Genomic DNA, 21,748 nt, shown 5'->3' on the forward strand with positions numbered 1-21,748 from the left:
CTCGCATTCAGTAGCATAACAGTCCCCAACATCAAATGTTACTTCCCCATATTTAGAAGTCTTTTTTTTAGCATGTCTGTTGTTTTTCTTGTGCTTTAGAAATGTTACAAAGAGCCAGTGCAATGTCAGCACCATGTCTAGATTTCATATTTATGCTGTACTCTTTGCAGAAATCTTCCCTGAATTTATTCGTATCTGGGAGCTTTGTAAACAAATGGAGAAGGGGTGTTTGTAAAATGAAGATATACAGAATGCAGTATGTACATGAAAGCAGCTGGTGCTAACACACTTACTGTGTAACTCTCTGAGACTTCTTCTGGAAACACCGGCTCATTGCAAAACATTTGTCGAAAGGATGAAATTTTTGTTGTTGCATGTACTTTAGTTTGCAAAGAAAACAAAATAGGCTCAAGGAATTCATCCTAATTACTCCCAGTGTCATCAACCATCTTCCGCCATGTTCTGTAACAAATGATGATTGACAGGTTTCAGAGTAGCAGCCGTGTTAGTTTGTATCCGCAAAAAGAACAGGAGTACTTGTGGTACCTTAGAGACTAACAAATTTATTTGAGCATAAGCTTTCGTGGGCTACAGCCCACTTCTTCGGATGCACAGAATGGAACATATATTGAGGATATATATATATATATATATATATATATATATATATATATATATATACACACACAGAGAGCATGAAAAGGTCAGAATTGTCTTACCAACTCTGAGAGGCCAATTAAGTAAGAGAAAAAAAAACTTTTGAAGAGATAATCAAGATAGCCCAGTACAGACAGTTTGATAAGAAGTGTGAGAATACTTATAACGGGAGATAGATTCAATGTTCGTAATGGCTCAGCCATTCCCAGTCCCTATTCAAGCCTAAGTTGATTGTATCTAGATTGATTCGTTTGTGGGGGGAAAAAAAAACACACGTACAGTCTTGACTGAAACAAATTATACATAATCAAAAAGGCGTAATACAATGAAAGTATTTTTGATTATGTGACACAGATTGTGAAGACTTTGTAGTGAGTTGCACAGTACACTCTGCTTTCTACTAGTACTGTAATATTCCCACCCATTCACTTACCTTTTGATGGATTTATTAGCATTTTCAGCCACGCCATTAGTTTGTGGGTGGTACGAGCTGGTGAAGCTCCATTCTGTTCCCAGTCTTTTGCAAATATACAGGTTAAACTGAAAGAAAATAAGTTGCACAATGAACTTACATACAGACTTGTCTTAAGGAATGTTCCTTTGCCTATTTGCCATTACTTTTATGTGTAATTAGCAACAGGAATAGCCCATCTTTTAACATTACTATTGGAAACAAGTTGTTATGGGTTTTTTTGATAGATATGCAAACACCCCAAAAAAATGTTATAGCAACCCTGACAGTGACCAACAACAGTTTATCAAAAAAAGTATGGTGATAGTTCTCAAACAGTTGTCAAAAACAATGTGCTTTTAATAAAAAAAAAGCAAACAAAAAAACCCCACAAACACACAAGGATGATGAAACCTATGTTCACTGTCAGCTATCTATGACCTGATAGTGGGGTTGAATACATAGTAAAAATAACCCAGGGGGAAAAGAAAGAAAAAAAACAAAAACAAAAAGTCATTACCTTATTATTGAATTCAGGACCAAGATCTGTCAGTATCCGCTGTGGGCATCCACGTCGAACCACCATTTTGTACGTGTTGTTTCCACTTCCAAAAAAGTCAGCATATGAGGTGGCAAAGGCTTCCACCCATCTTGAAAGATAATCTATGGCTGTCAGTATATACCAGTATCCATTCTTTGTTGCTGATAATGGTCCTATTAAATCCATTCCCACCAATTCCCAGATCTGAGTGACCTACATGCAAGGGTACCAGTTACAGTCATATTTCACATTTTTCTTACTAAATGTTCTTAATAAACCCATATGTCATAAGCAGAGTACACAGTGTAATATGGTTACAACAGCCACACAATCAGAATGTAAAGCCCACTTTTAAAAACAGAAGAAAGAAAAAAAAACAAAAAGTAGTAAGGGAATGGGTTAGGAAAAAGGATACAAGAGGAAAGCTGAAGAAATATTCCCAGCCAGTGCAAAGGAGTAGTAGAGATTATTGCTGCACTGTGCTTTGCCACGTGTACACACTGCACTTGTTTCAAAATCAAGGCCTCATTGTACAGCAACAATAACAGTAGCGTAGCGTAACTAGGGGGAGAGCGGGGAAGCAGCTGCTCCCCCACTGAGCATAAGTGGCACCTTTTCAATTTCTTGGCGCCTTTTTACTAATCTGGGGGAACCATTATAAAAAAACAAAAAAGCAAACCAAAAAAAAAAAGTCACACCCCTCACCCAGCAGTGCTCCGGTCTTTGGCAGCACTTCAGTGACACGGAAGGTCCCGCCACCAAAGACACCTGGAGCGAGTGAAGGGCCTGCCGCCGAAGACCTGGAACACCGCCAGGTGAGTCAAAGCACCGCAGTAGGTGGTGCCTTTTTTTTTGTTTTTTTTGAGCACTCCCCCGGTTGCCTCCACCTGGCTACGCCACTGAGTAAAAACAATGTGTCTGATTCCAAAATTCACTTTTATGCTTTTCAAGGTGCTGTCCAGATTTAAATTCCTTTCCCTCTTTCTGGCAATGCAGACATCGCACAACCTAGTTTGGATGGAACAATATGATGACATTAACATTTCATTATGGAAATAGTATTGCACAGGAACAAAGTTGACATTTGCACACCAAATATATTTTTATATTTCTTTTATAAATTTTGACCTTGTATTTCAATTGTAAATACCATTCTTCAGGATTTAGTTTCATTACTTTATATACCCAATCGGCGATGTCTTGTGTCATCCCTGGCCAACAGTATTTTAATGTCAGCACAGTTCTTGTTTTGAATAATCCTTGATGTCCACCACATGGACTGTCATGATACATTTCAAAGAGTTGAAGGGCTTCTTTCATGGTATGCGCAACGACAACCCTTTTTCCTTTGGCAGAATGGAACAATGTCCCCTCTGTTGATCATAGAAGATGGAACACAGAGAATGACTAAGGTTTCTCAGGGACCTGGGCCAGAGCAACTGTTGGGCCCCTACCCACCCTGTCTGCCTGCTGCACCGCCCATGGCCCTAACCCTTTCAGCCTCTTCCCCAGGATCCCAGCCACATTCCACCTAAGCTCCCTGCCGTTCCATCTGACAGCTCCTTTGCTCATTTCCTACTCACCCCCCCCCCACACACACAGCCCCAGGACCGGAGAAGCTCTGTCCCTGTGTCATGGCCCCGGGGTTGTAACAGGGAGTGAGAGCTTCTCCAGTCCCAGGGCTGCGACAGGGGTTCGGGTGCTGCGCTTCTTTAGGGGACCAGGAGCAAGGTGCTAGGGCTTCTCCTGCTCCACCTGGCAGTTCTGCTGGAGAGGGGGTTGGGCATAGGGGCATCCCCTGCCCATCCCTCGGCTTCTGCCAGGGCTGTGGTGGGGGCAACGTGGGAGGGCTTTTCTTGCTTCACCCTCCGGGTGGAAGCTGGGGCCCCCCCCGCTGGCCGTGGCCCCTCAGCCTGAGCCAAGTAGTCACAGTGGCTAATCCGCCACTGAGGGAGACATGATGATGAAATCAAGTGTTACACTTAAGCTATGACCGGTTATTTGCAAAGCCATTCATTAATTATAAGGCATATGCATATCAAAGAAATCTCTATTCAGTATGGTTCAAAATGGCTTGAGTACAAGGAGGGGAATTTCAGTGTACGGTTAGAACTAGCTGATCTTTTTAACATTAGAAATCATTGCTCAGTTAATGTATAGTGATTGTTGTCGGTGCTTGGAGCACACTGGATAGCATACTTGAGAAATGAAGCAAAGTCATAGGGTTTTTTGGTAACATTTAGAATTTATACTCATTTCTCATGTAACCGCCTAATATATTTGTTGTGCCACCTGCATAGATAGCAAAGGAGATTTTCTGGAAAATTTGAATAAAACTAGTGATCCCAATCCCGTTCCCATTGAAGGCAAGGTTAACACTCCAAATAATCCCAGTGCTGGGACATCAGGATCATCATTTTACAGGCTGAAGTTTCCAGTCTAATGTGTCAGTATTATATGAAAATAAATAAATAAATAAAAGGATTCCTTGCCTTCCAAAGAAAAGTTGACAGCAAATGGATGCGGGTTCAGTATGCCTACTTTATTCATTCCTTCAGGATATGTGTTACTCCTTAGATATGCCAAAACATTTGCAATTTTTTCCTCAAAAGATTTCCCTGTGAATGGTTCACAACAGAAAACAGTTACTTAAGTGGAAACAGGCAGTATCAATCCATATAAGACTCAAAGTTCAGTTAGAAGATATGAGATGTACGTTGAGGACATATAAGAAGGTTAAACCCAAAATCAACAATGCATCATTCATAGGCCAGTCACAAGACAGACCTAAGTTGCAGCTATGTTCTTAATTCTGAAGTATGTGTGGCTTACATAATATGGCTGTATTTGATCAATGCAGATCAAATGTTATTTGAGATAATGAAATCACCTATAAGATTGTAACCAAGTATATTCATAGTAACACAGGACAGGAAATATACAGAAAAATGTAAAAAAAACAACACAACACACAGAAGCAGAGGTGCTTGAAGATAATGGGTCCAGAAAACAAAGAAATACACATGGAAACACTCTACTTACCTGCCATAATGACATATGTAGTACTGGTAATTTTTTGCTTGGTACAACTTTATGGCAGAAAAATAGTTTTCTGCAATTCTGAAGAATCCAAAATAAAGAAACCCCTATAACATACACATTTCAGTATCACCTCATTCTCAGCTATGCCTTTAACCGATCATTTTACTGAAATTTAACTAACCAATCCTAACATATTGTAACTTGATTATCGAACCAATTATATCCCATCACCTTAATTGGTTTACACTCAGCAAAATTAAGTATATAGCTGACAAAAAAAATATCAAAGAACCAGAGCCCACAGATAAATGAACAATAGAGAAATAGGGACTATAAAGACAAAACAATAAAGAAATCACCATGATTACAGGCATGCAAACATTTTAAGAAATGACTATACGATTTTTGTAAAGATTCTTAATGATTCATGCACTTAGCCAGGAAGACCCTTAGTCTTTGGGTACTGTTACCAGATTTGCCCATTACTTGGGGCATGCTCATTTATTGGAGTTACTTGTCTGGGGGAGGCGAGGGAGTTTTGATAATTCTATTAATGTACCGCTTGTATCACTTGTGTTCTTAGAGCTCTACTTTTCCCTTCTGTCAGTTCCCTCCTGCATCCGGGTTCTCCAGCGCTGGGTTCTTTCCACCCTCTGAATCAGATGAACACACACACACACACACACACACACAAAGCTGACCCCTTATCAGTCCCTAGACTCAGCAGTCTTGGCTAAACAGCACCTTTCAAGTTGCAACCCTCATATGCCCCCAGATTCGGCAGTTTCAGCACAGAACCCACTTTCATGCCACAACCATTCTGCTAGTAACCCACTTGATGAGCAAAATCCCACAGTTTTATTTGGGAGAGGCAGGCATCTTTTAGCTTATCTACAAAAAGTATTGCTATAGAGCAAATAGGGAAGCCAAAAACTCCCATGAGGAGGGAGGGGGAGAGAAAGAGAAACATCCAGCTTAACCATGAAAGCTCTTTATTTCCAGGTAGCAACCATACAAAAGGGAACCAAACAAACAAAGCAGTTACAATATTAAATCTAACTTACATTTGATTACAAAAGTTAGGGCTAGCAAACCATAACCGATCACAAAGGTAGGGTCAGGAGGCTATACAGAGAGAGAGAGAGAGAGATATCTCACCAGTCCGTGAAGCTTGAATCTTGGTTCCCAGGTGGCGTTGGTTGTGGAGGGTATGGAGTGCTGGAGACAGGTAGAAAGCCCACAGCACAGTCAGTCAGAAAGATGCATCAGTTCCATTGAAACCAAAGACCGGAGCACCGCCAGGTGAGGGGTGTAATTTTTTTTTTTGGTTTGCTTTTTTGTTTTTTTTAATAGTTCCCCCAGATTAGTAAAAAGGCGCCAAGAAATTGAAAAGGTGCCATTTGTGCTCAGTGGTGAAGCAGCCGCTCCCCTGCTCTCCCCTTAGCTACGCTACTGTTATTACTGCTGTACAATCAGGCCTTGATTTTGAAACAAGTGCAGTGCATACATGTGGCAAAGCACAGTGCAGCAATAACTCTACTGCTCCTTTGCACTGGCTGGGCATATTTCTTCAGCTTTCCTCTTGTATCCTTTTTCCTAACCCATTCCCTTACTTCTTTTTGTTTGTTTTTTCTTTGTTCTGTTTTTAAAAGTGGGCTTTACATTCTGATTGTGGCTGTTGTAACTATATTACACTGTGTACTCTGCTTATGACATATGGGTTTATTAAGAACATTTAGTAAGTTTAACCTTCTTATATGTCCTCAACATTGTGTCTTGTTGCCAAGAAGGCTAACGGCAAATTGGGCTGCATTAGTAAGAGCACTGCCAGCAGATTGAGGAAAGTGATTATTCCCCTCTATTCGGCACTGGTGAGCATAGGCATGCTCAGGGGAAGAGGCGGAGGTGACCTCCAGCCCCTCTTTTGCTGCTACCTACAGTAGCTTAATTCCCTCCAGCCAGTAAATTTCTGCCCCCTGCTCAGACTGACCCCCTCCTTGCTGCAATTTGCCCCCTTTGCCCCTTTTTAATCTCTCCAAAGAGCAGGCAGCAAAGTCTGACTGCAAGTAAGGGCAGAATGAGGGCAGCTGCAACAGCAGATGTTACTGTGCCTGCTCAGTGCACCCACAGTAGGGAATTCCCCACTTCCAGCTACGGGCTCCTTACCCCTAGCCGGATCCCCCACTTCCAGAGACGTGACCCTGGTCCTGGCCCCAGCTTTGGCGAGGGAGGCAGAGAGACAGGGTAAAGGGGGTGGTTTTCAACACCCCCACTATTAAAAGTGTTCCAGCACCGCTGAAGTGATGTCTTGTCAATTATCTCCTCGGTGAGCTGATGAGTCATCTGAGGCACAGTGAACTAAAGAGTGATATTCACAAAGGTATTTAGATGGCTAACTCCTACCACTTCACAGCAGGTGAGTGGCAGCACCAGAGTCAAACACAGGTGTTGTGACTCCAATATTCGCAATCCCACACATTCAAAAATCAAGAGTCAGGGCCCAAAATCGTGAAATTTTTAAAAAGCAATACATGTGGGGCTCTTTATATTTTCCTTCTGGTTTCTCAGCCTTTCAGGTGTACTTGCACCAGGCTTTTAAGATTTTCTGCACAACCAGGTGGTTTTTATTTTTTAAATTAAAGCTGTGATTCTTGTGCAATCACTTGGCTCCAGGAGCTGGGGGTTTAAGAAAAAAAGATTACAAGATGTGATCAAATTATGAGAATCTGCAACACTGTGAGACTTTGATCCCTGCATGAGCCATCTGTCAATATTCCCTCCCAGTAATAAGCTCGTTTTATTTTCACTCAGTGGTGAGTAGTTTTAAAGAAATAAATTACTGAAATCCCTAAAGTAATGGTCAGATATTATGCATGGGGCACAATTGTCATGTTTAGTCCATTTTAAAACTTGTTTTCTTGTCTTCTTTTTTTTTTTTAACAAACAGTCATGGTGGCACTAGGTGCAGCCAGTGGCCAGTGCCCCTTTAAACTGTTTTGAAGTTATGGACCGGCTGCTATCTTCATTCGAGTTAACATCTGAGTTGGTTTGGCTGCTATAAATGCTATAGGAACCCTCAGAAGCCTCAAGCTGTTTTGGAGGTTGTGCAACAATGCTTGGAAATGTACCTCCTTTTGCCTCAATGCTTCCCCATGCGCACCCTGCAGAGAGTACAGTCCTGCAAGGAGGTATGATTAAACCAGACAGAACTGGGTAATGTGAGGTTGAACTCTTCATGTGCCCTCAGGGCAAGGTGTGTGTCTGTCAAATTAATCAGCTTTAAACCTGTGCTCCATCTGAGGCAGAATCCCTGCTTAAGCACGACATCTGCAAACCGACCTCTTCAGTTTTTGGATACACTTGTACCAACAAAATCAGCGAGAGCTTGTGGTGCCAATTTGCCTTTGGTAGTAACATTTATTTATTTTTATTAACAAATGATTCCTTCAACAAAAGGGAATTTACAACAGAGTGGAGTGCGCAAGTGGGAAGCTCATTTGTTCTCTGTTTACATACAAGGTGAGCTGTATTGGCCTCGTCTGTACAGTCTATATGCACAGCGCTCACTATACGCATCAGTCAACTGCTGATACAAAGAATAATGAGCCGATCAAGACATGTGGGCAAGATAAGGAAACGGCTAGAGGAGATCAAGAATCAGTCAGTCAGGCCAACAAAAGCAGATTTCAGCCACCATGAAAGTGTAAGACTAGCTACTGATGCCCTGTTGGATGGTGGGACTGAATCTTATCTCCGAGCCTTAAATGAAGAAGGAGAGGTGGATTTTCTGTCATCTGTGGAAGCTCAGTATATCAAGAAAAATGCCAGAGAGCCTTACTATGCTAACGAATCTCCCACAGAGAGGGAGACTGGACCAAGTCAGAATGGTGCTGGCTCTCTCCAGTCAGGAACATACTTCCCTATATCTGAAGGCAGTGAACCAGCCCTGCTTCACACATGGAGCACAGCAGAGAAGCCCTATCTAAAGGAGAAATCCAGTGCCACTGTGTATTTCCAAACAGAGAAGAACAGCAACATCAGAGACATTATACGCCGCTGCATCAGCAAGACCAGTCAGGTAAAGATAAACTTTAGAGAATGTTTCCTTTGGGTTTGTTTTTCTCCCTCTTTATAAATACTGTTGAATGGGTGCTTGGTTAGAACAGACCCTGGCATGTTCCTTGCCAGTGCACCTCCATCTAAGAAGGGGTGATATGTCTTTCTATGCTTGCCCTGTCTCCTTTGCAGACAGTACCTCTCACAGCGTGTTGTGAAAAAACACCGCTGGTTTTGTTATGTGAAGGCCTTAAGGGAACAACTGTGCCGTTTGGGTTTGACATTAAGGGAAACCAAAGTAAGACCAAGCAAGCACCTAACAATTTCGGTTATGTCCCAGGCTGAGCTAAATTCAAACCCAGTCCTCCTGTGATTAGAAGCTAGTACGTTAATTTACTGGCACACCTGAACTCTCTTGTTCTTCATGTTTAAAATAAAGATACCCAGATAAAGTAAATGTATCCTAGTTGCACAGTTATTTTGTATTTGGAACAGCAGCGCACCACCTATCTGAACCAGATCTCTGCATAGTCACTGTGAAAACCTTAACATGCAGTTTTGCTCTGAAAAGTGACTGTAAGAATGGCACTGATTCAACAGATCGCTCCCTGTGTGTATTCAGAGCAATACCTTCTTATTTCCAGTGACTAAAATAAATGTTCACTGCTCTTTTTGACTCCCCTTAGACTTTCAGAGCCAATGAAGATAAGGAAGTGGGAGTTGGGTTTTCTTCCTTTTTGTGCACCTCAAACAGATTTGTTTACTAAGTTCTAACCAAGTACATCTGTGCAACCCATAAGTTTGGACAGGTGTCACTGAGCCCATAATTTGAAGACAATAGATAGAACAGTGTCAGTGAGGGTCTAATCTGGTCTGTGGAACCTCTGTTACTGTTGATGGTGCAGTAGAAGGAAAGAATTAGTTTTGAAGCTCAGACTCCACATTGGGTTTGAAGGGTTGGCAGCTAGAAAATACATCACTGTATTTGTAAACCAAACATGTTTTATCTGGAGATGTTTGCAAGACAATAAACCTGGAACCTCCAATGCCATTTTTACAGACACTTTTCAGAGTAGAACTTTACTTTAACCCCAAGTGTTTTTACTTGGTCACTAGTACCCATAGTCAGCTGTGTAATTTCTGAGTTTACAGACAATCCACAACTAGTGCTGTGAGTTACTCTTTCTAAAGGGATGAGACATATGATACTTCTATCAGCCTGCAGCTACTTTGGCTTATCTAAACAGGTTGTCCTTAGAACAAGAGGCACCTATTCCTCCAGAATGTTGCTGCGTTGTGTGAATAGAATGGAGTTGTGAGTGAGACTTTGGAGGAGACTATTTAAAAGGCTTACAATGAAAGTTGCAAGAGCTTTTATGCTGTAGTCAGACAAATTTAATTTTTTGTTGATGACTCCAGGAGACGCAGTATAGAATGTTCAGCTCAAGGAATAAAGTGGGCAAAGGTGGCTTTATACCTCCATCTTGAATCCTAGCTGTTGTAGGGCCAGTTTAGCACACTTGTGTACATTAGAGCAGCCAAAAGATTATTTTCCTTTTGTTTCTAGTCAGTTTTACTTTGAGACTCTCATTCACTAGCTTGGTTGTTTGGGTGTAATCAGTGCAGGGGAGGGGGGATGTTTAATCCCAAATAAAATTACTTTACAAAATAATTGAAAAAAATTCTATTAATATTAGGCTTTATGAAACTCATTCTTAAAATGAAATCTAAATCTTGGTCCTAACCTGAGTCCACCCACATGCGGACAGTTGTAGAATTGAGGATTTGCTCCAGGCTTGAGGGGTAGCATGGAAGAAGCTTCTTTCTATGAATTCATACTGTATACATTTGATTTGTGGGAGAAATTCACCTACTTGCTAAACCCAGTGTGTATCTTGTATGAAATAATCCTGTTTTAGCTATTTTCTTATTGTTTTCTGATTACCATTTAATTATTTTCCCCAGTACTGAACTCCAGGCTACAAATTCTTAGGCCACTCTAAGATTTCTTAGGGAAAGGACGTATAAAGAAAAAATGATACTTTTAGACTGGTTTTATATGAGCAATAAAGTAATATCAAGGTATCCCTTTGAACTGAGTGCTTGTCTATATACAAGGAAAGGGATCTATATAAAATATCCCCCTCTCTCCCACACCATTTAAGCTTTTATTTGTAAAATAAGCATTATATTTGACTGGCATCCCAAAATCATGTATCTTTGCTCTGCTTACACCAGTGCCTTTTCTCCCTAGGTTCTGGCCATTATGATGGATATTTTCACTGATACTGAGATATTCTGTGATGTGCTGGAGGCGGCTAACAAACGAGGTGTTTTTGTCTATCTGTTGCTTGATCAAAGCAACATAAAGCTCTTCAGTGAGATGTGCGACAAGGTGCAGATTGCAGAGGATCACTTCAAGGTATCGCTGACTACACAAAATTCTTAAAACCTTAGAGCTTTCGGTCCTAATTTCTAACTTGTTTTCAGTCATACTCTTCTGTTGTAATTCAGTATCATGGGTATTAATTTAAATTGCGATATAACAAGTATCTGGTTGCTAGCCTAATTTGTCTTCAACTACGTGAAAGGAAACTGAATAAAGAAGTAAACTTTCTTCTATAAACGGCCCCCAAGTTTCTAAGTAAATTGAGGCTAATTAAAAATTTTCATGATGATGTTTGAACTTTTGTTAAATCTCCAAGCCGGGGAAGCATAAGAACTAAGGAGCTGGTTTGTTTATTGAAAATGTGCCTTCATGAAACACAAGGTTTAAAAACTTATGAGCCAAAGTGTGCTCCCCTTTATTCATCCAACGAACACGACTGATCTGTTAGGGCCCTGATCCTACAAAGACTTCAGCGCATGTGCTTAACTTTATACCTGGCAAGTAGTGCTGCGGAAATCAGTGGAACTAGCACCAAGCACAGTGCCATCCTAGTCTATGACTAGGGACCCTCAGGCATTATGGGTTAGATTCACAAAAGGACTGAGGTGACTCACTGCCATTTTAGACCCCTAAATCCCAGAACTGGGTCTCTCTGGGATTCATAAAGCCCCTGCTCTGCTGTCACCAAACAGTAAACTTGGTCACAGAGGTGGCTCTAGCTTTTTTGCCGCCGCAAGCATGGCAGGCGGGCTGCCTTCGGCAGCGCGCCTGCAGGAGGTCCCCGGTCCCATGGATTCGGCAGCTTGCCTGCGGGAGGTCCGCCAGTCCCACAGCTTCAGTGTACCCGCTGCCGAATTGTTGCCAAATCCGCGGGACCGGTGGATCTCCAGCAGACAAGCCTCCAAAGGCTGCCTGACTGCCGCCCTCGTAGGGACCATCAGGGCGCCCCCTGTGGCTTGCCACCCCAAGCGTGTGCTTGCTGCCCTGGTGCCTGGAGCCGCCACTGCTTGCTCAGCGCCTAAAGCCTCACAGTAAAAGCTTCCAAGGCACCTGAAAGCTTCCAAGTAAGTAAGAAGGTAAAAGCTTCCAAAGCACCATGTGCACTGCAGTCCCATGGCAGGTGTCCAGATGCCTAAGCCCGAAAGTGTTGTGTGAATATTCAGAAGACAGGCTTTCTGCCACCTAATTCACCTGCGGGGGCCCGATCCAGCAAGCACGCTGAGAGCTCATATAGCGGCGCCAGGGTTTTTGCCACCCTAGGCGGCAGCGCTCCTCCTCTGAGCATTCGGCGGCAGGGGATCCTTCCGCTCCATGTCTACAGGACACTTCGGCGGTGGGTCCCAGAGCGAGTGAAGGACCCGCCGCCGAATTTCCACATAAGACCCGGGGCAGAAGGATCACCTGCCTCCGAATTTCTGCCAAGGGCAGCAAAATCCCTCCTCGCAAATCCTGCTGCCGTAGGCAACCGCCTAGGGTCGCCTAGTGGAAGTGCCAGCCCTGCACATAGCAGATTGGGCCTGCATAGGCGAGCTCCTACAAAGCAGGTGGGAGGAAGAGTAGGAACATTCCACTGTGAAGAAATAATTTTAAAAAGTTATTGGAGCAGAGGGACTGGATCCTGGCTCTCCAGTGTGTGCTTTGACCACCAGGCTATGGAGTCATTCTCGGGTTTGCTTGCTTGATGTCTGTCTCTGACCCAATGACTCTTTCATTAGTTAATCCACAGTGGAACATCATCAACAGCTGTGAGATAGGAGGAGGGCTATATCAGAATATCCCAGAGGCCAGTGGTTAGGGCAGTCAGCTGAGGGGAGACTTGGACTGGGGGGTGTCTCTCCCAAAGCCCAGGTGAGTATCCTAACCATTGGGCTAAAAGTTGTGAGGGAGCACCTCCCCCTCTACTCTCAGCTTCTTGCCAAAATGGCGCGAGCACTTTACTGCAAGAGAAGGAATGCCGCTGAGAATCCCCGACAGAGGGAGAAACCTTCCTGCAGCCCTGACTTAGGCCCCTTTCTCTGAGACAAGGGAGGGGCATACCACACACCCCTCCTCTTGGACCCTCTCATTGGCTAGCTTAGGTGGGATGAGGAACCACTTAATATGATGAAATTTGGGAACCCCATTCTAGGGCACCTTTCTCTCCCCATTCATTGTATAGAGAACCAAGGCGCCTAACCCAGGCTTTGTGACTCCCAGTGATTTTCTAGGTGCCTAGGTGAAGTGTAGCAATGCGCAGAATCACCATGCCTATGTTTCTTTGTGACGCTAGCCCTATGATACAATAAATAATACTACTACTCACAGTGTGTGAAGTGAAGCCTCTGTGTAAGTCTTTGTAGGCTCAGGGCCTCATGAATAAGAGGAGTGGAGTTTAATCCGAGATGTTTTATACTAGAGACAACGTAAAACACTAAGAACCGGATCCTCATCTGGTGCAAATAGACATAGTTCCCTGGGAATTAGTGGAGTTATCCTGATTTACACTACACTGACTCTAGGGGTCTAATTCTTGTCACAGCTGTGGACGTACCCCTGCCATTCATTTCAGTAGGTGGTGTGTCACCGTCATAGATCTGGGGGGCCCAGATGTGTCCAAAAATTTACCATACTCTACTGTATAGCTCCATTTTGTATAGGTTTCCATACAAAGGCCAAATGTATAGCCCAGTTTGCTCCCCCATTGAAATCAATGGCATTGCACCACATGACAAAGTCTGACAAAGATTTGAGCTAAACTTTCTGCAACACCACTTTATGGTGTTGAAATATACAGTTGGGGAATTAAATAAGAAATCCTAGCAGAGGGAGGGGGAAATAAAGCGATACAGGCTAGGGGAGAAAAGCAAGATTACCAACTAAATTTTGCAATAGGATGATGAATTTTAATATGTGTTTACTAGTTGTTTTTTTGTTTTTGTTGTTGTTGTTGTCTGCTCTAGAATATTTCAGTCCGAAGTGTTACTGGAGAGGTTTACTGTGCCAAGTCAGGCAGGAAATTCTCAGGGCAAATCCAGGAAAAATTCATCATCTCTGATTGGAGATATGTTCTCTCTGGATCATACAGGTGAGATCAGTCATCACATTTTCTACCTGAGGATAATTCTATTATTATTTGAATTGAAGTTGCACTTAGGGGTCCTACTCAGGGATCAGAGCCCCATTGCGTTAGGTGCTGTACACGTGAAGGCTGGGTTACAGATAAAAGTATTTCAGAAAGTAAAGGTTTACTCTGAGGTTGTGATTCATAGGCCCTAACCACACTGAGGATCAAGAGTGGTTCCCCTTAAAGTGTTTTCGGTGGGTTTTTTTTTCCTTCTGAGAACCATGTTATAACCATGCAATGGTCAAATTGTACTACAGGGACTATTTATCCTGCATAGCAAAGTTTGGCTATCATCATTCTCAGAAAAAAAATCCCTGTCTCCAGTGGTCATGGCTAGCATGCTGCAAGTCATTCATGTTTATACGTGGTAGTTACTGGTGCAGTCTGGACCTGTGGCAAGTTCATACTAAAGCTTTACTGCTGAGAGGAAGGATGGTGATGTGGTTAGGGTGTTGAACTGACTTAGGAAATCTAGGTCCAATTCTTAGTGCTGCCCCCTAGACTTCCTGTGTGAGGTTTGCCGTTGACTTCTGTGGTGCTAAGCTTTCACCCTTAATCTCTCTGTAGCTTGGTTACACATCAGTAAAAAATGTGATGATAACCCTTATTTTCCGACACCCTTTGTCTGTCTTGATTGTAAATTATTCAGGGTGTAATGCCTAGCACAGTGGACTCTGATCTCATTTGGGACATCTAGGCACTACTCTAATACAACTAATAAATAACACTGATACATATAACACCACTTTTGTGGTTTCAAGGCATAGGGCATACAAAGGGCAATAGGCTGCGAAGTTTGAAGTTCCTTGGTATAGCTGATCTAAATATTAATTGGTTCAGTCTCTATCAGAGAAAATTGGAGCTGATTCGAACTGGTCAACATTTTTCCTTTTTTCATGAAACATTTTGAAAATATAATTGTTTCTGTTTTGAATATTGCAAGGAAATATCCTTTGTGGTTTCTGAAAACTTTCTAAACCACAGATATGCTTGTATGAGACACAGCTAAAGTGAATATCTCAAGTATTTATGTGCATATCCAGCCAATCAAGGAGTCAGGAAAACATCAAGTGACAGCATGTGACAACCTGTACCCAATCAGAATTTACACAATGGCAAACCAAAAAGAAACAGATATATTTAAAAAAAAATTAAAATTGCTATTTCCCCCTCACAAATAAATAAAACATTTTTAAAAAATTGAAAATTTTGTAGCTGGAAGTTTTCAGATAACTGAAAAATTTTGCTGGAACCAAAAAGTTTTCATCAAAACTATCGTTTTCAAAGAAATGCTGCTTTAGAAAAAGAGCTGATGGCCTATCCTAGTATAAACTGGGATCTAACTTAACTGTTCATGGCCGGTGCAAAAGAGATTGTGGAACAGCCACAGAGCAGAACTAGAAAGCTGCTCATAATCTTTGTGTTTACCACATTTTTCATGTCATGAGCAAATCATTACCAAGAGACATGTTGTTGTACATTTCCATCACCTCCTGGGTCTCTTAATCTGTTTGGAGTTTCACGTTCCATATGACAAGTTAGCTAGCTGAAAGGAAAGTAGAACCGCTAGAGTCCTGCCATCTGCCTTAGCAGATGTGGTACGTCTAGCCTTTATTTTCTGTTAATTATGCCTGTAACATCTGGCCTGCAATGGTGTCATACCGGTATAACTATTCTAGTCAAAGGTGTGGCTTTATTGTTTTTAACCAAACTAAAGTGGTACAGCCCACTTTAATTAACTTTCCTTCCAACATGCAGTGTTGCTAATTCTTGCAATTTTATTATGTCTCACAACATTTGGAGTTTTAATTAAAGCCCCAGCTGCTAAGATTAGGAAACTGCATGAGAATCTGAGTGTTCATGTTTAAAAAACTACATTTCTAATCCTCATGGTTACAGAGAAATCTTGAAAATTTGACTCATGTGAATCTTACAGGCTCAAGAAACCAGAAGGCAAAGAAAAAGATCCAAACTGTATAATTTTTTAAAATGTCATGCTCTTTGCGGGGGGTCTGACCAGTATGAGAACTTTTATACCAGTATAAATGTGTCCACACTGTGCATGCGGGAGGGGGAGATACGGATAAACTGATGCAACCTGCGTGTGTAGACAAGAGCTCTGCTGGCCATAAAGACAGACAGCTATTTCGTGTTAGTTTTGTGCAGACCATGAGACACACATACATTGGGTGCTTTTTAAAGGACAGTTTATTATTGTTCTTTCTACTTTTTGTTTTCTTTTAATTTTCTGACTGAAGATACTTAAATGCTATTAGTATATGGAAAAAACATAACAGATCCATGTTGTATTGAATGTGTGTGTAAGGAAAGCAAATGTGAGGCAATGGGGAAAGCAGATGTTTTCTCTAGCAAAGATTTTCTCTTTGCTGTAAAATGGCTAACACACCCATCCACCGTTCATATTCAGAGTCATGCCTTGAATTTATCATTGCTGTTGCAAGCTGCTCTAACCAGAAGAGCCTTGTCAAACTGCATAACCTTATACTCAGGCCAGCAGAGGGTGTGGTAGGGTGACGAGATATCCTGATTTTATAAGGACAGTCCTGATATTTGGGGCTTTGTCTTATGTAGGCGCCTATTACCCCCCACTCCCAGTCCCGATTTTTCACACTTTCTGTCTGGTCACTCTAGGGTGCGGTGAATACCAAATCTTTTATACACAGTTTAACTCCATCAAGCCCTCCCGTGGTTTGAGTATTCATACAGCTTACCATAGGCTCACACACCATGTGTTGTTTTTATAGGCTTGCTAGCTTTTACTTTATTCACTCTTAAGTTGTTTTCCCCTCACTCCCTTACTACACCCCCAGTTAACCCTCAGTCTTAGCCTGCAGTTTATACTCCTGGGGAAGAGCAATGCAAACAAGCCCTTTTGATGAGTGATGATAATAGAGACCCTTTTGCAACAGATGTTCCTTAAGAGTCTCTTTTGTTTAGGCCTTAAAACTAATGCAAAATCATGTCAGCTGAGCTTTTTGTCGTGGATTAGACGGGTTTGAATCTGGTTTAGGGGGTAGCTTCCATACAGTTTTATCACCTATATCTCTGGCTTTGAGTTGTTGGAGCATTTTATGTATTATAAACCCTACTTTTTCTAATTCTCTCTAGTATGTAATCAAATCAGTCTTTAGCAATGTTAGGTCAAGTATTTATTTGTGTGAATCCCTCTTCTAGGGTGACCATATTCCCCTCAACTGAAAACGGGACACCGGGTAAAATATGCTCAGTACTCAGGGGAGTTTACTTTTATATATTTCTGAGGCACAATCCTTTAAGTAAACTCCTTACTATCCTGTTATTCAAGCTGTCCCAGGTTGACCTAGACATAAGAACAATCTGTAGTGTCCAGCCGGAGAGCGGGGGCTGCTGCCCAGGGGACTGCTTTGAAAGCAGCGTGCTGCCTGCCAGCAGCAGCAAATCTCTCCAATCATGCTGGTGGTGGGCAGTGCTATCTTCAGCTCTGACCCCCGGGCAGCAGCCACCACGCTCACCTTGTCTGCCAACATCACAAATACCACCTTGCTTATTACCCAAATCACATGATTTGAAATCCAAGCCCATCAAAGTTAAAAAAAGAGAAAACAAATATGAAACCTGTCATAAGGTTGTCAGCTGATTTTACTCATCAGATCAATTGCTACTACATTTTTTATGGAATCTGAAGAAATAATTTCTCCAGTAGTGTCTTCAAAATGCAAAAAGACAAAGCATTGAAGATAGTGTTTGTCATATACAACTGAGCACAAGGTGTACTGAAGCTAGTAGTATTTATAACCACCCTTCTTATAACATGCAGTGTTATATCCTCTTCAGTACAAAGAGACTTAACTGGGATGGGCTTTTCAGAAATACTCACAACTCTGCTCCCATTAAAGGTCAGACTAGATGATCAGAATGGTCCCTGCTGACTTTAAAGCCTATGAATTAATGGTAAAAACATCAGTGGGAGAATAGCTGGAGTAAAACTGAGCTCCCACTGATGCTAATGATCCAACATGGAGATAAAAGATAAAAGTTTCTGATGGAAGAGTTGGATAGTTCCTGAAAGAAGATGCAGCTATAGATACAACTGGAGCAAACAGGTTAATATAGGTTTATTATTCTCAGAACTATTACATATAAGGTATGTGGCTCATCCTTTAAAATCAGCCAGCTCCCGCTTGTCTTATTAATTTAGTGCCTGATCCATTTCTCATTAGTCAATGGAGAGTCTCATTTACTTAGTATGAGTTGGATCTGCCTCCTTCTGCTTACTAGATACTCAAAACTACAGCATTGCTTGCAGAATAGACTGATACTTCAGTAGGATTACTCAAAACTAGCAAAATTTGGCTCAGTATCTACATAGCCTTTTGCATTAGTTTAACTAAATTGATTCAAGATTGCTCCTTTGGCTAAAGTGATGCAACTTTGAATGTGGGCAGTTCTCTCTTTTTGTGTGTGTCTGTGTGATGCACAACCAGAGTAATACAACACAAAAGCCCAATGTAAAGGTACAGATTTTGAAATATTCAAACATACTTGCTGTTTAACACCATATTTGGGATACTAGTTAATACAACAAGGTACACATCTCAGCTGCAGGGTTTCGACCGCACACATTTCAGAATTCTTGTTTGTTTTGTTTTTTGCTGGAAGGCACTTTAATAAGATGGGATATTATAGTAAAAAGACCCCTGTCCCCTCACTCGGTGAAAGAGTTGTGTGAATAGGTGAGGGATTTTGAATAAGATTCAAGTGGTAGATTTGACTCATTGCTACCTACACAAATACCCAAACTATCACTGGGCTTGTTGGAATTAACTTTTATATAACGGACTTGGTTCACACCATTCCCTTTAGAGGGGATAGTCAGCTTGACAAGATTTTTCAAGGCTTCAGAGACAGTTGTGATACCACTGTTTATATCAGAAACAGAAGACTGACCTTAAGTTACTTGCATCTCATCTGGAAAACCAATCTTGTTACTACATGTGGACAATAGGTTTGAACAATATAATACAAAAGGTGTTGGCATCATCTTTGCATTATTCTCCAATTTCTCATGGACAAGGTTAAACACTGACTCTGTGTCCTCTTTTCTTCCAGCTTCACATGGCTGTGTGGCCAGGTTCACCGGAACTTCCTTTCCAAGTTCACTGGCCAAGTTGTAGAGCTCTTTGATGAAGAGTTTCGACACCTCTATGCTTTGTCCAAGCCAGTGATGGGACTGAGATCTCCCACACACACAGTGCCCTTCTTGCTAAACACAACTACCACCCAAGGCAGCCTCACTAGCAGCAGTAGCCAGGGAAGTGCCAATACTCCTTCAGATCCATTCAGTAGCTTGTCAGCCAATAGCACATATCAAACCAAACAGCCCCCCAGTACTCACATGTACAGCAGCAACCCAACATCACAGTCACCACTTCATAGAGGTAACTCCTTCCATGGCTACACCTCATTCATGTCAACCCAACCATGGAAGACCATCCAGACCCACTACTATCAATGGCAGCATGTTGCTGATGCCCCCACACTCCTTTATAATAATGTTAACATCTACAAACCTATGCAACTTAGACAAGATGATGTAAACAGGTCCAGATTAAACCCATTGTGGAGATGCCTTCACAAAGCTGACAAGATTATGTAATCACCTTGTTTTGTATTACAAACAAATGTATTGAAGATTCATTTTAGCAATAGCCTGTTCAATGATGAACACTCAGCATAGAAATAATGTATAATATAAAATGGGGAGACTTGCAAGACTGTGTTTTCTCTTTATTTTCTTTCAAGCCTTAGGGATGATTGTATGTTTCAGTCACAAAGGACAACCACCACCAAATGTGTTATATCCTTGGGGGCAACAGCGTTAGGAAGAAATCACAGGAGACACAGAGAGCTGTAAACCTTGGAGCAGCCATATATTGCTACATACAGAGCTAACCAACAGCCAGCCAAACAGGCTGGGCTATCCCCTAATAATCTGACTCAGTTGCCATAGCAACACAAGATTCTATTACCCTGACAACCAAATACACAACAAAATGTTTCTCAAATTAATAAAACCTAAGTATGCTAGCACTGAACCCTTGCATATAAGATGATACTGTTTAGGAGTAGAAGTAGTAGCATTGTTTAAAATGTCAGTTACATTGATCTGTCCTTACATAATGTATTTGTGGTCAGGTGGTTAGCACTGCCAAATGAAAGTGGATAAAATAACAGTTTATGATGATGATTTTTATGTGCTCGTGAAGTCTTCTATTTACTCACTAAAGATACTGGCGGCAGCAGTCCAAGTTCTCTCATTCCCTGCCAACATGTCTCAAATGATCCTTCCTGACTTGGAAGGATCACTTGAAGAGCTAAGAGTAGCACAGCCTCCATCTCCATTCAGTGTTTGACATCTCTGCTGAGACTGGTAACTAGGCTGCCAGTTGTTGCCGTGCTGTCTGTGAATAGACCTGTTGTGATGTTCCCCTGGTGTTATCTGGATGGTGATCTGGATAGGTCACTCCAATCCTTGATTCTGGGAGCCAGCCTCACCCTGCTCTGCCACTCCCAGGCTGGTGATGCACAGTCTTTAACATGTAAGCTGCTCCCAGCTACGGGAGTGAGCACTTTTGGCCAGCCGCTGATTGGATTGTGCAACCAAATGACACTAGCCAATATCTCCAGTCTGAGACACAACCCTAGGAACTTCCGTCGTGCAGTCTCCAGTTACGCCCACTGGCAGGACCGGCTTTAGCAAGTGCAGGGCCCAATTCCTGGGGGCGCGGGGCTTGTACTCACCAGGCGGCGCTTCCAGTCTTCAGCAGCACTTTGGATTGCCAGCAGAGAGAGCGGGGCCGCGGGGCTTGCCGTGCTCCAGCTGGGGTTGCGGGGCTGCCGTGCTCTGGCCAGAGCTCTAGCTGGGATAGTGGGGCTGCTGTGCTCCCCCGGCACTCTGGCCAGAGGAGTGGGGCCACCGAAGACCCCAGCAGCGGTCAGCTCCGCTGGGGTGAGTAAAAAAAAATTTAAAAGGCTCTTAAGGCGCGGGGCCCAATTGCAGAGAATCGGATGAATCGGCCTCAACTCGGCCCTGTCCACTGGATACTGCAAGCTTATATGAGTTCATGAATTTAACAAAGAAATTGATATGTGCCAGGCTTGTTATTCCAAGGGGAGTCTCTGACACGCTTCAAACCACACACACTGCTTCAGGGAGACTAAATAAATTTACTAACTACAAAAGATTGACTTATAATCCTTTAAAATCTAAGCACAACAAGTCAGCAACATTGATCAAGTGAAATAAAAGCAAAACACATTCTAAGCTGATCTTAACACTTCCAGTGCCCTTACAAACTTAGATGTTTCTCACCACAGGCTGGCTGGTTGCTCTTCAGCCAGGCTCTCGCCTTTGATCAGCACTGCAGTCACTTGGTGGTGGTGTCTGTAGATGGAGGTGGAAGAGAGAGGAAGACCATGGCAAACGTCATAGGCACCGACTCCGTGGGT

At 42.3% G+C, this 21,748-nt stretch overlaps 1 protein-coding gene across 1 annotated transcript; it reads left to right on the plus strand.

Annotated features, from left to right (window-relative positions):
• Nucleotides 1–8,292: 8,292 nt before the first annotated feature.
• Nucleotides 8,293–19,895, plus strand: FAM83A (family with sequence similarity 83 member A). Its single transcript, XM_030549468.1, has 4 exons — nt 8,293–8,769; nt 11,002–11,169; nt 14,076–14,200; nt 19,349–19,895. The coding sequence occupies exons 1-4, from the start codon at nt 8,293–8,295 to the stop codon at nt 19,893–19,895; spliced, it is 1,317 nt and encodes a 438-aa protein (XP_030405328.1).
• The last annotated feature ends 1,853 nt before the right edge of the window (nt 19,896–21,748 follow it).

This window comes from Gopherus evgoodei, chromosome 2, assembly GCF_007399415.2.
Source record: "Gopherus evgoodei ecotype Sinaloan lineage chromosome 2, rGopEvg1_v1.p, whole genome shotgun sequence".
Classification (NCBI taxonomy): Eukaryota; Metazoa; Chordata; order Testudines; family Testudinidae; genus Gopherus; species Gopherus evgoodei.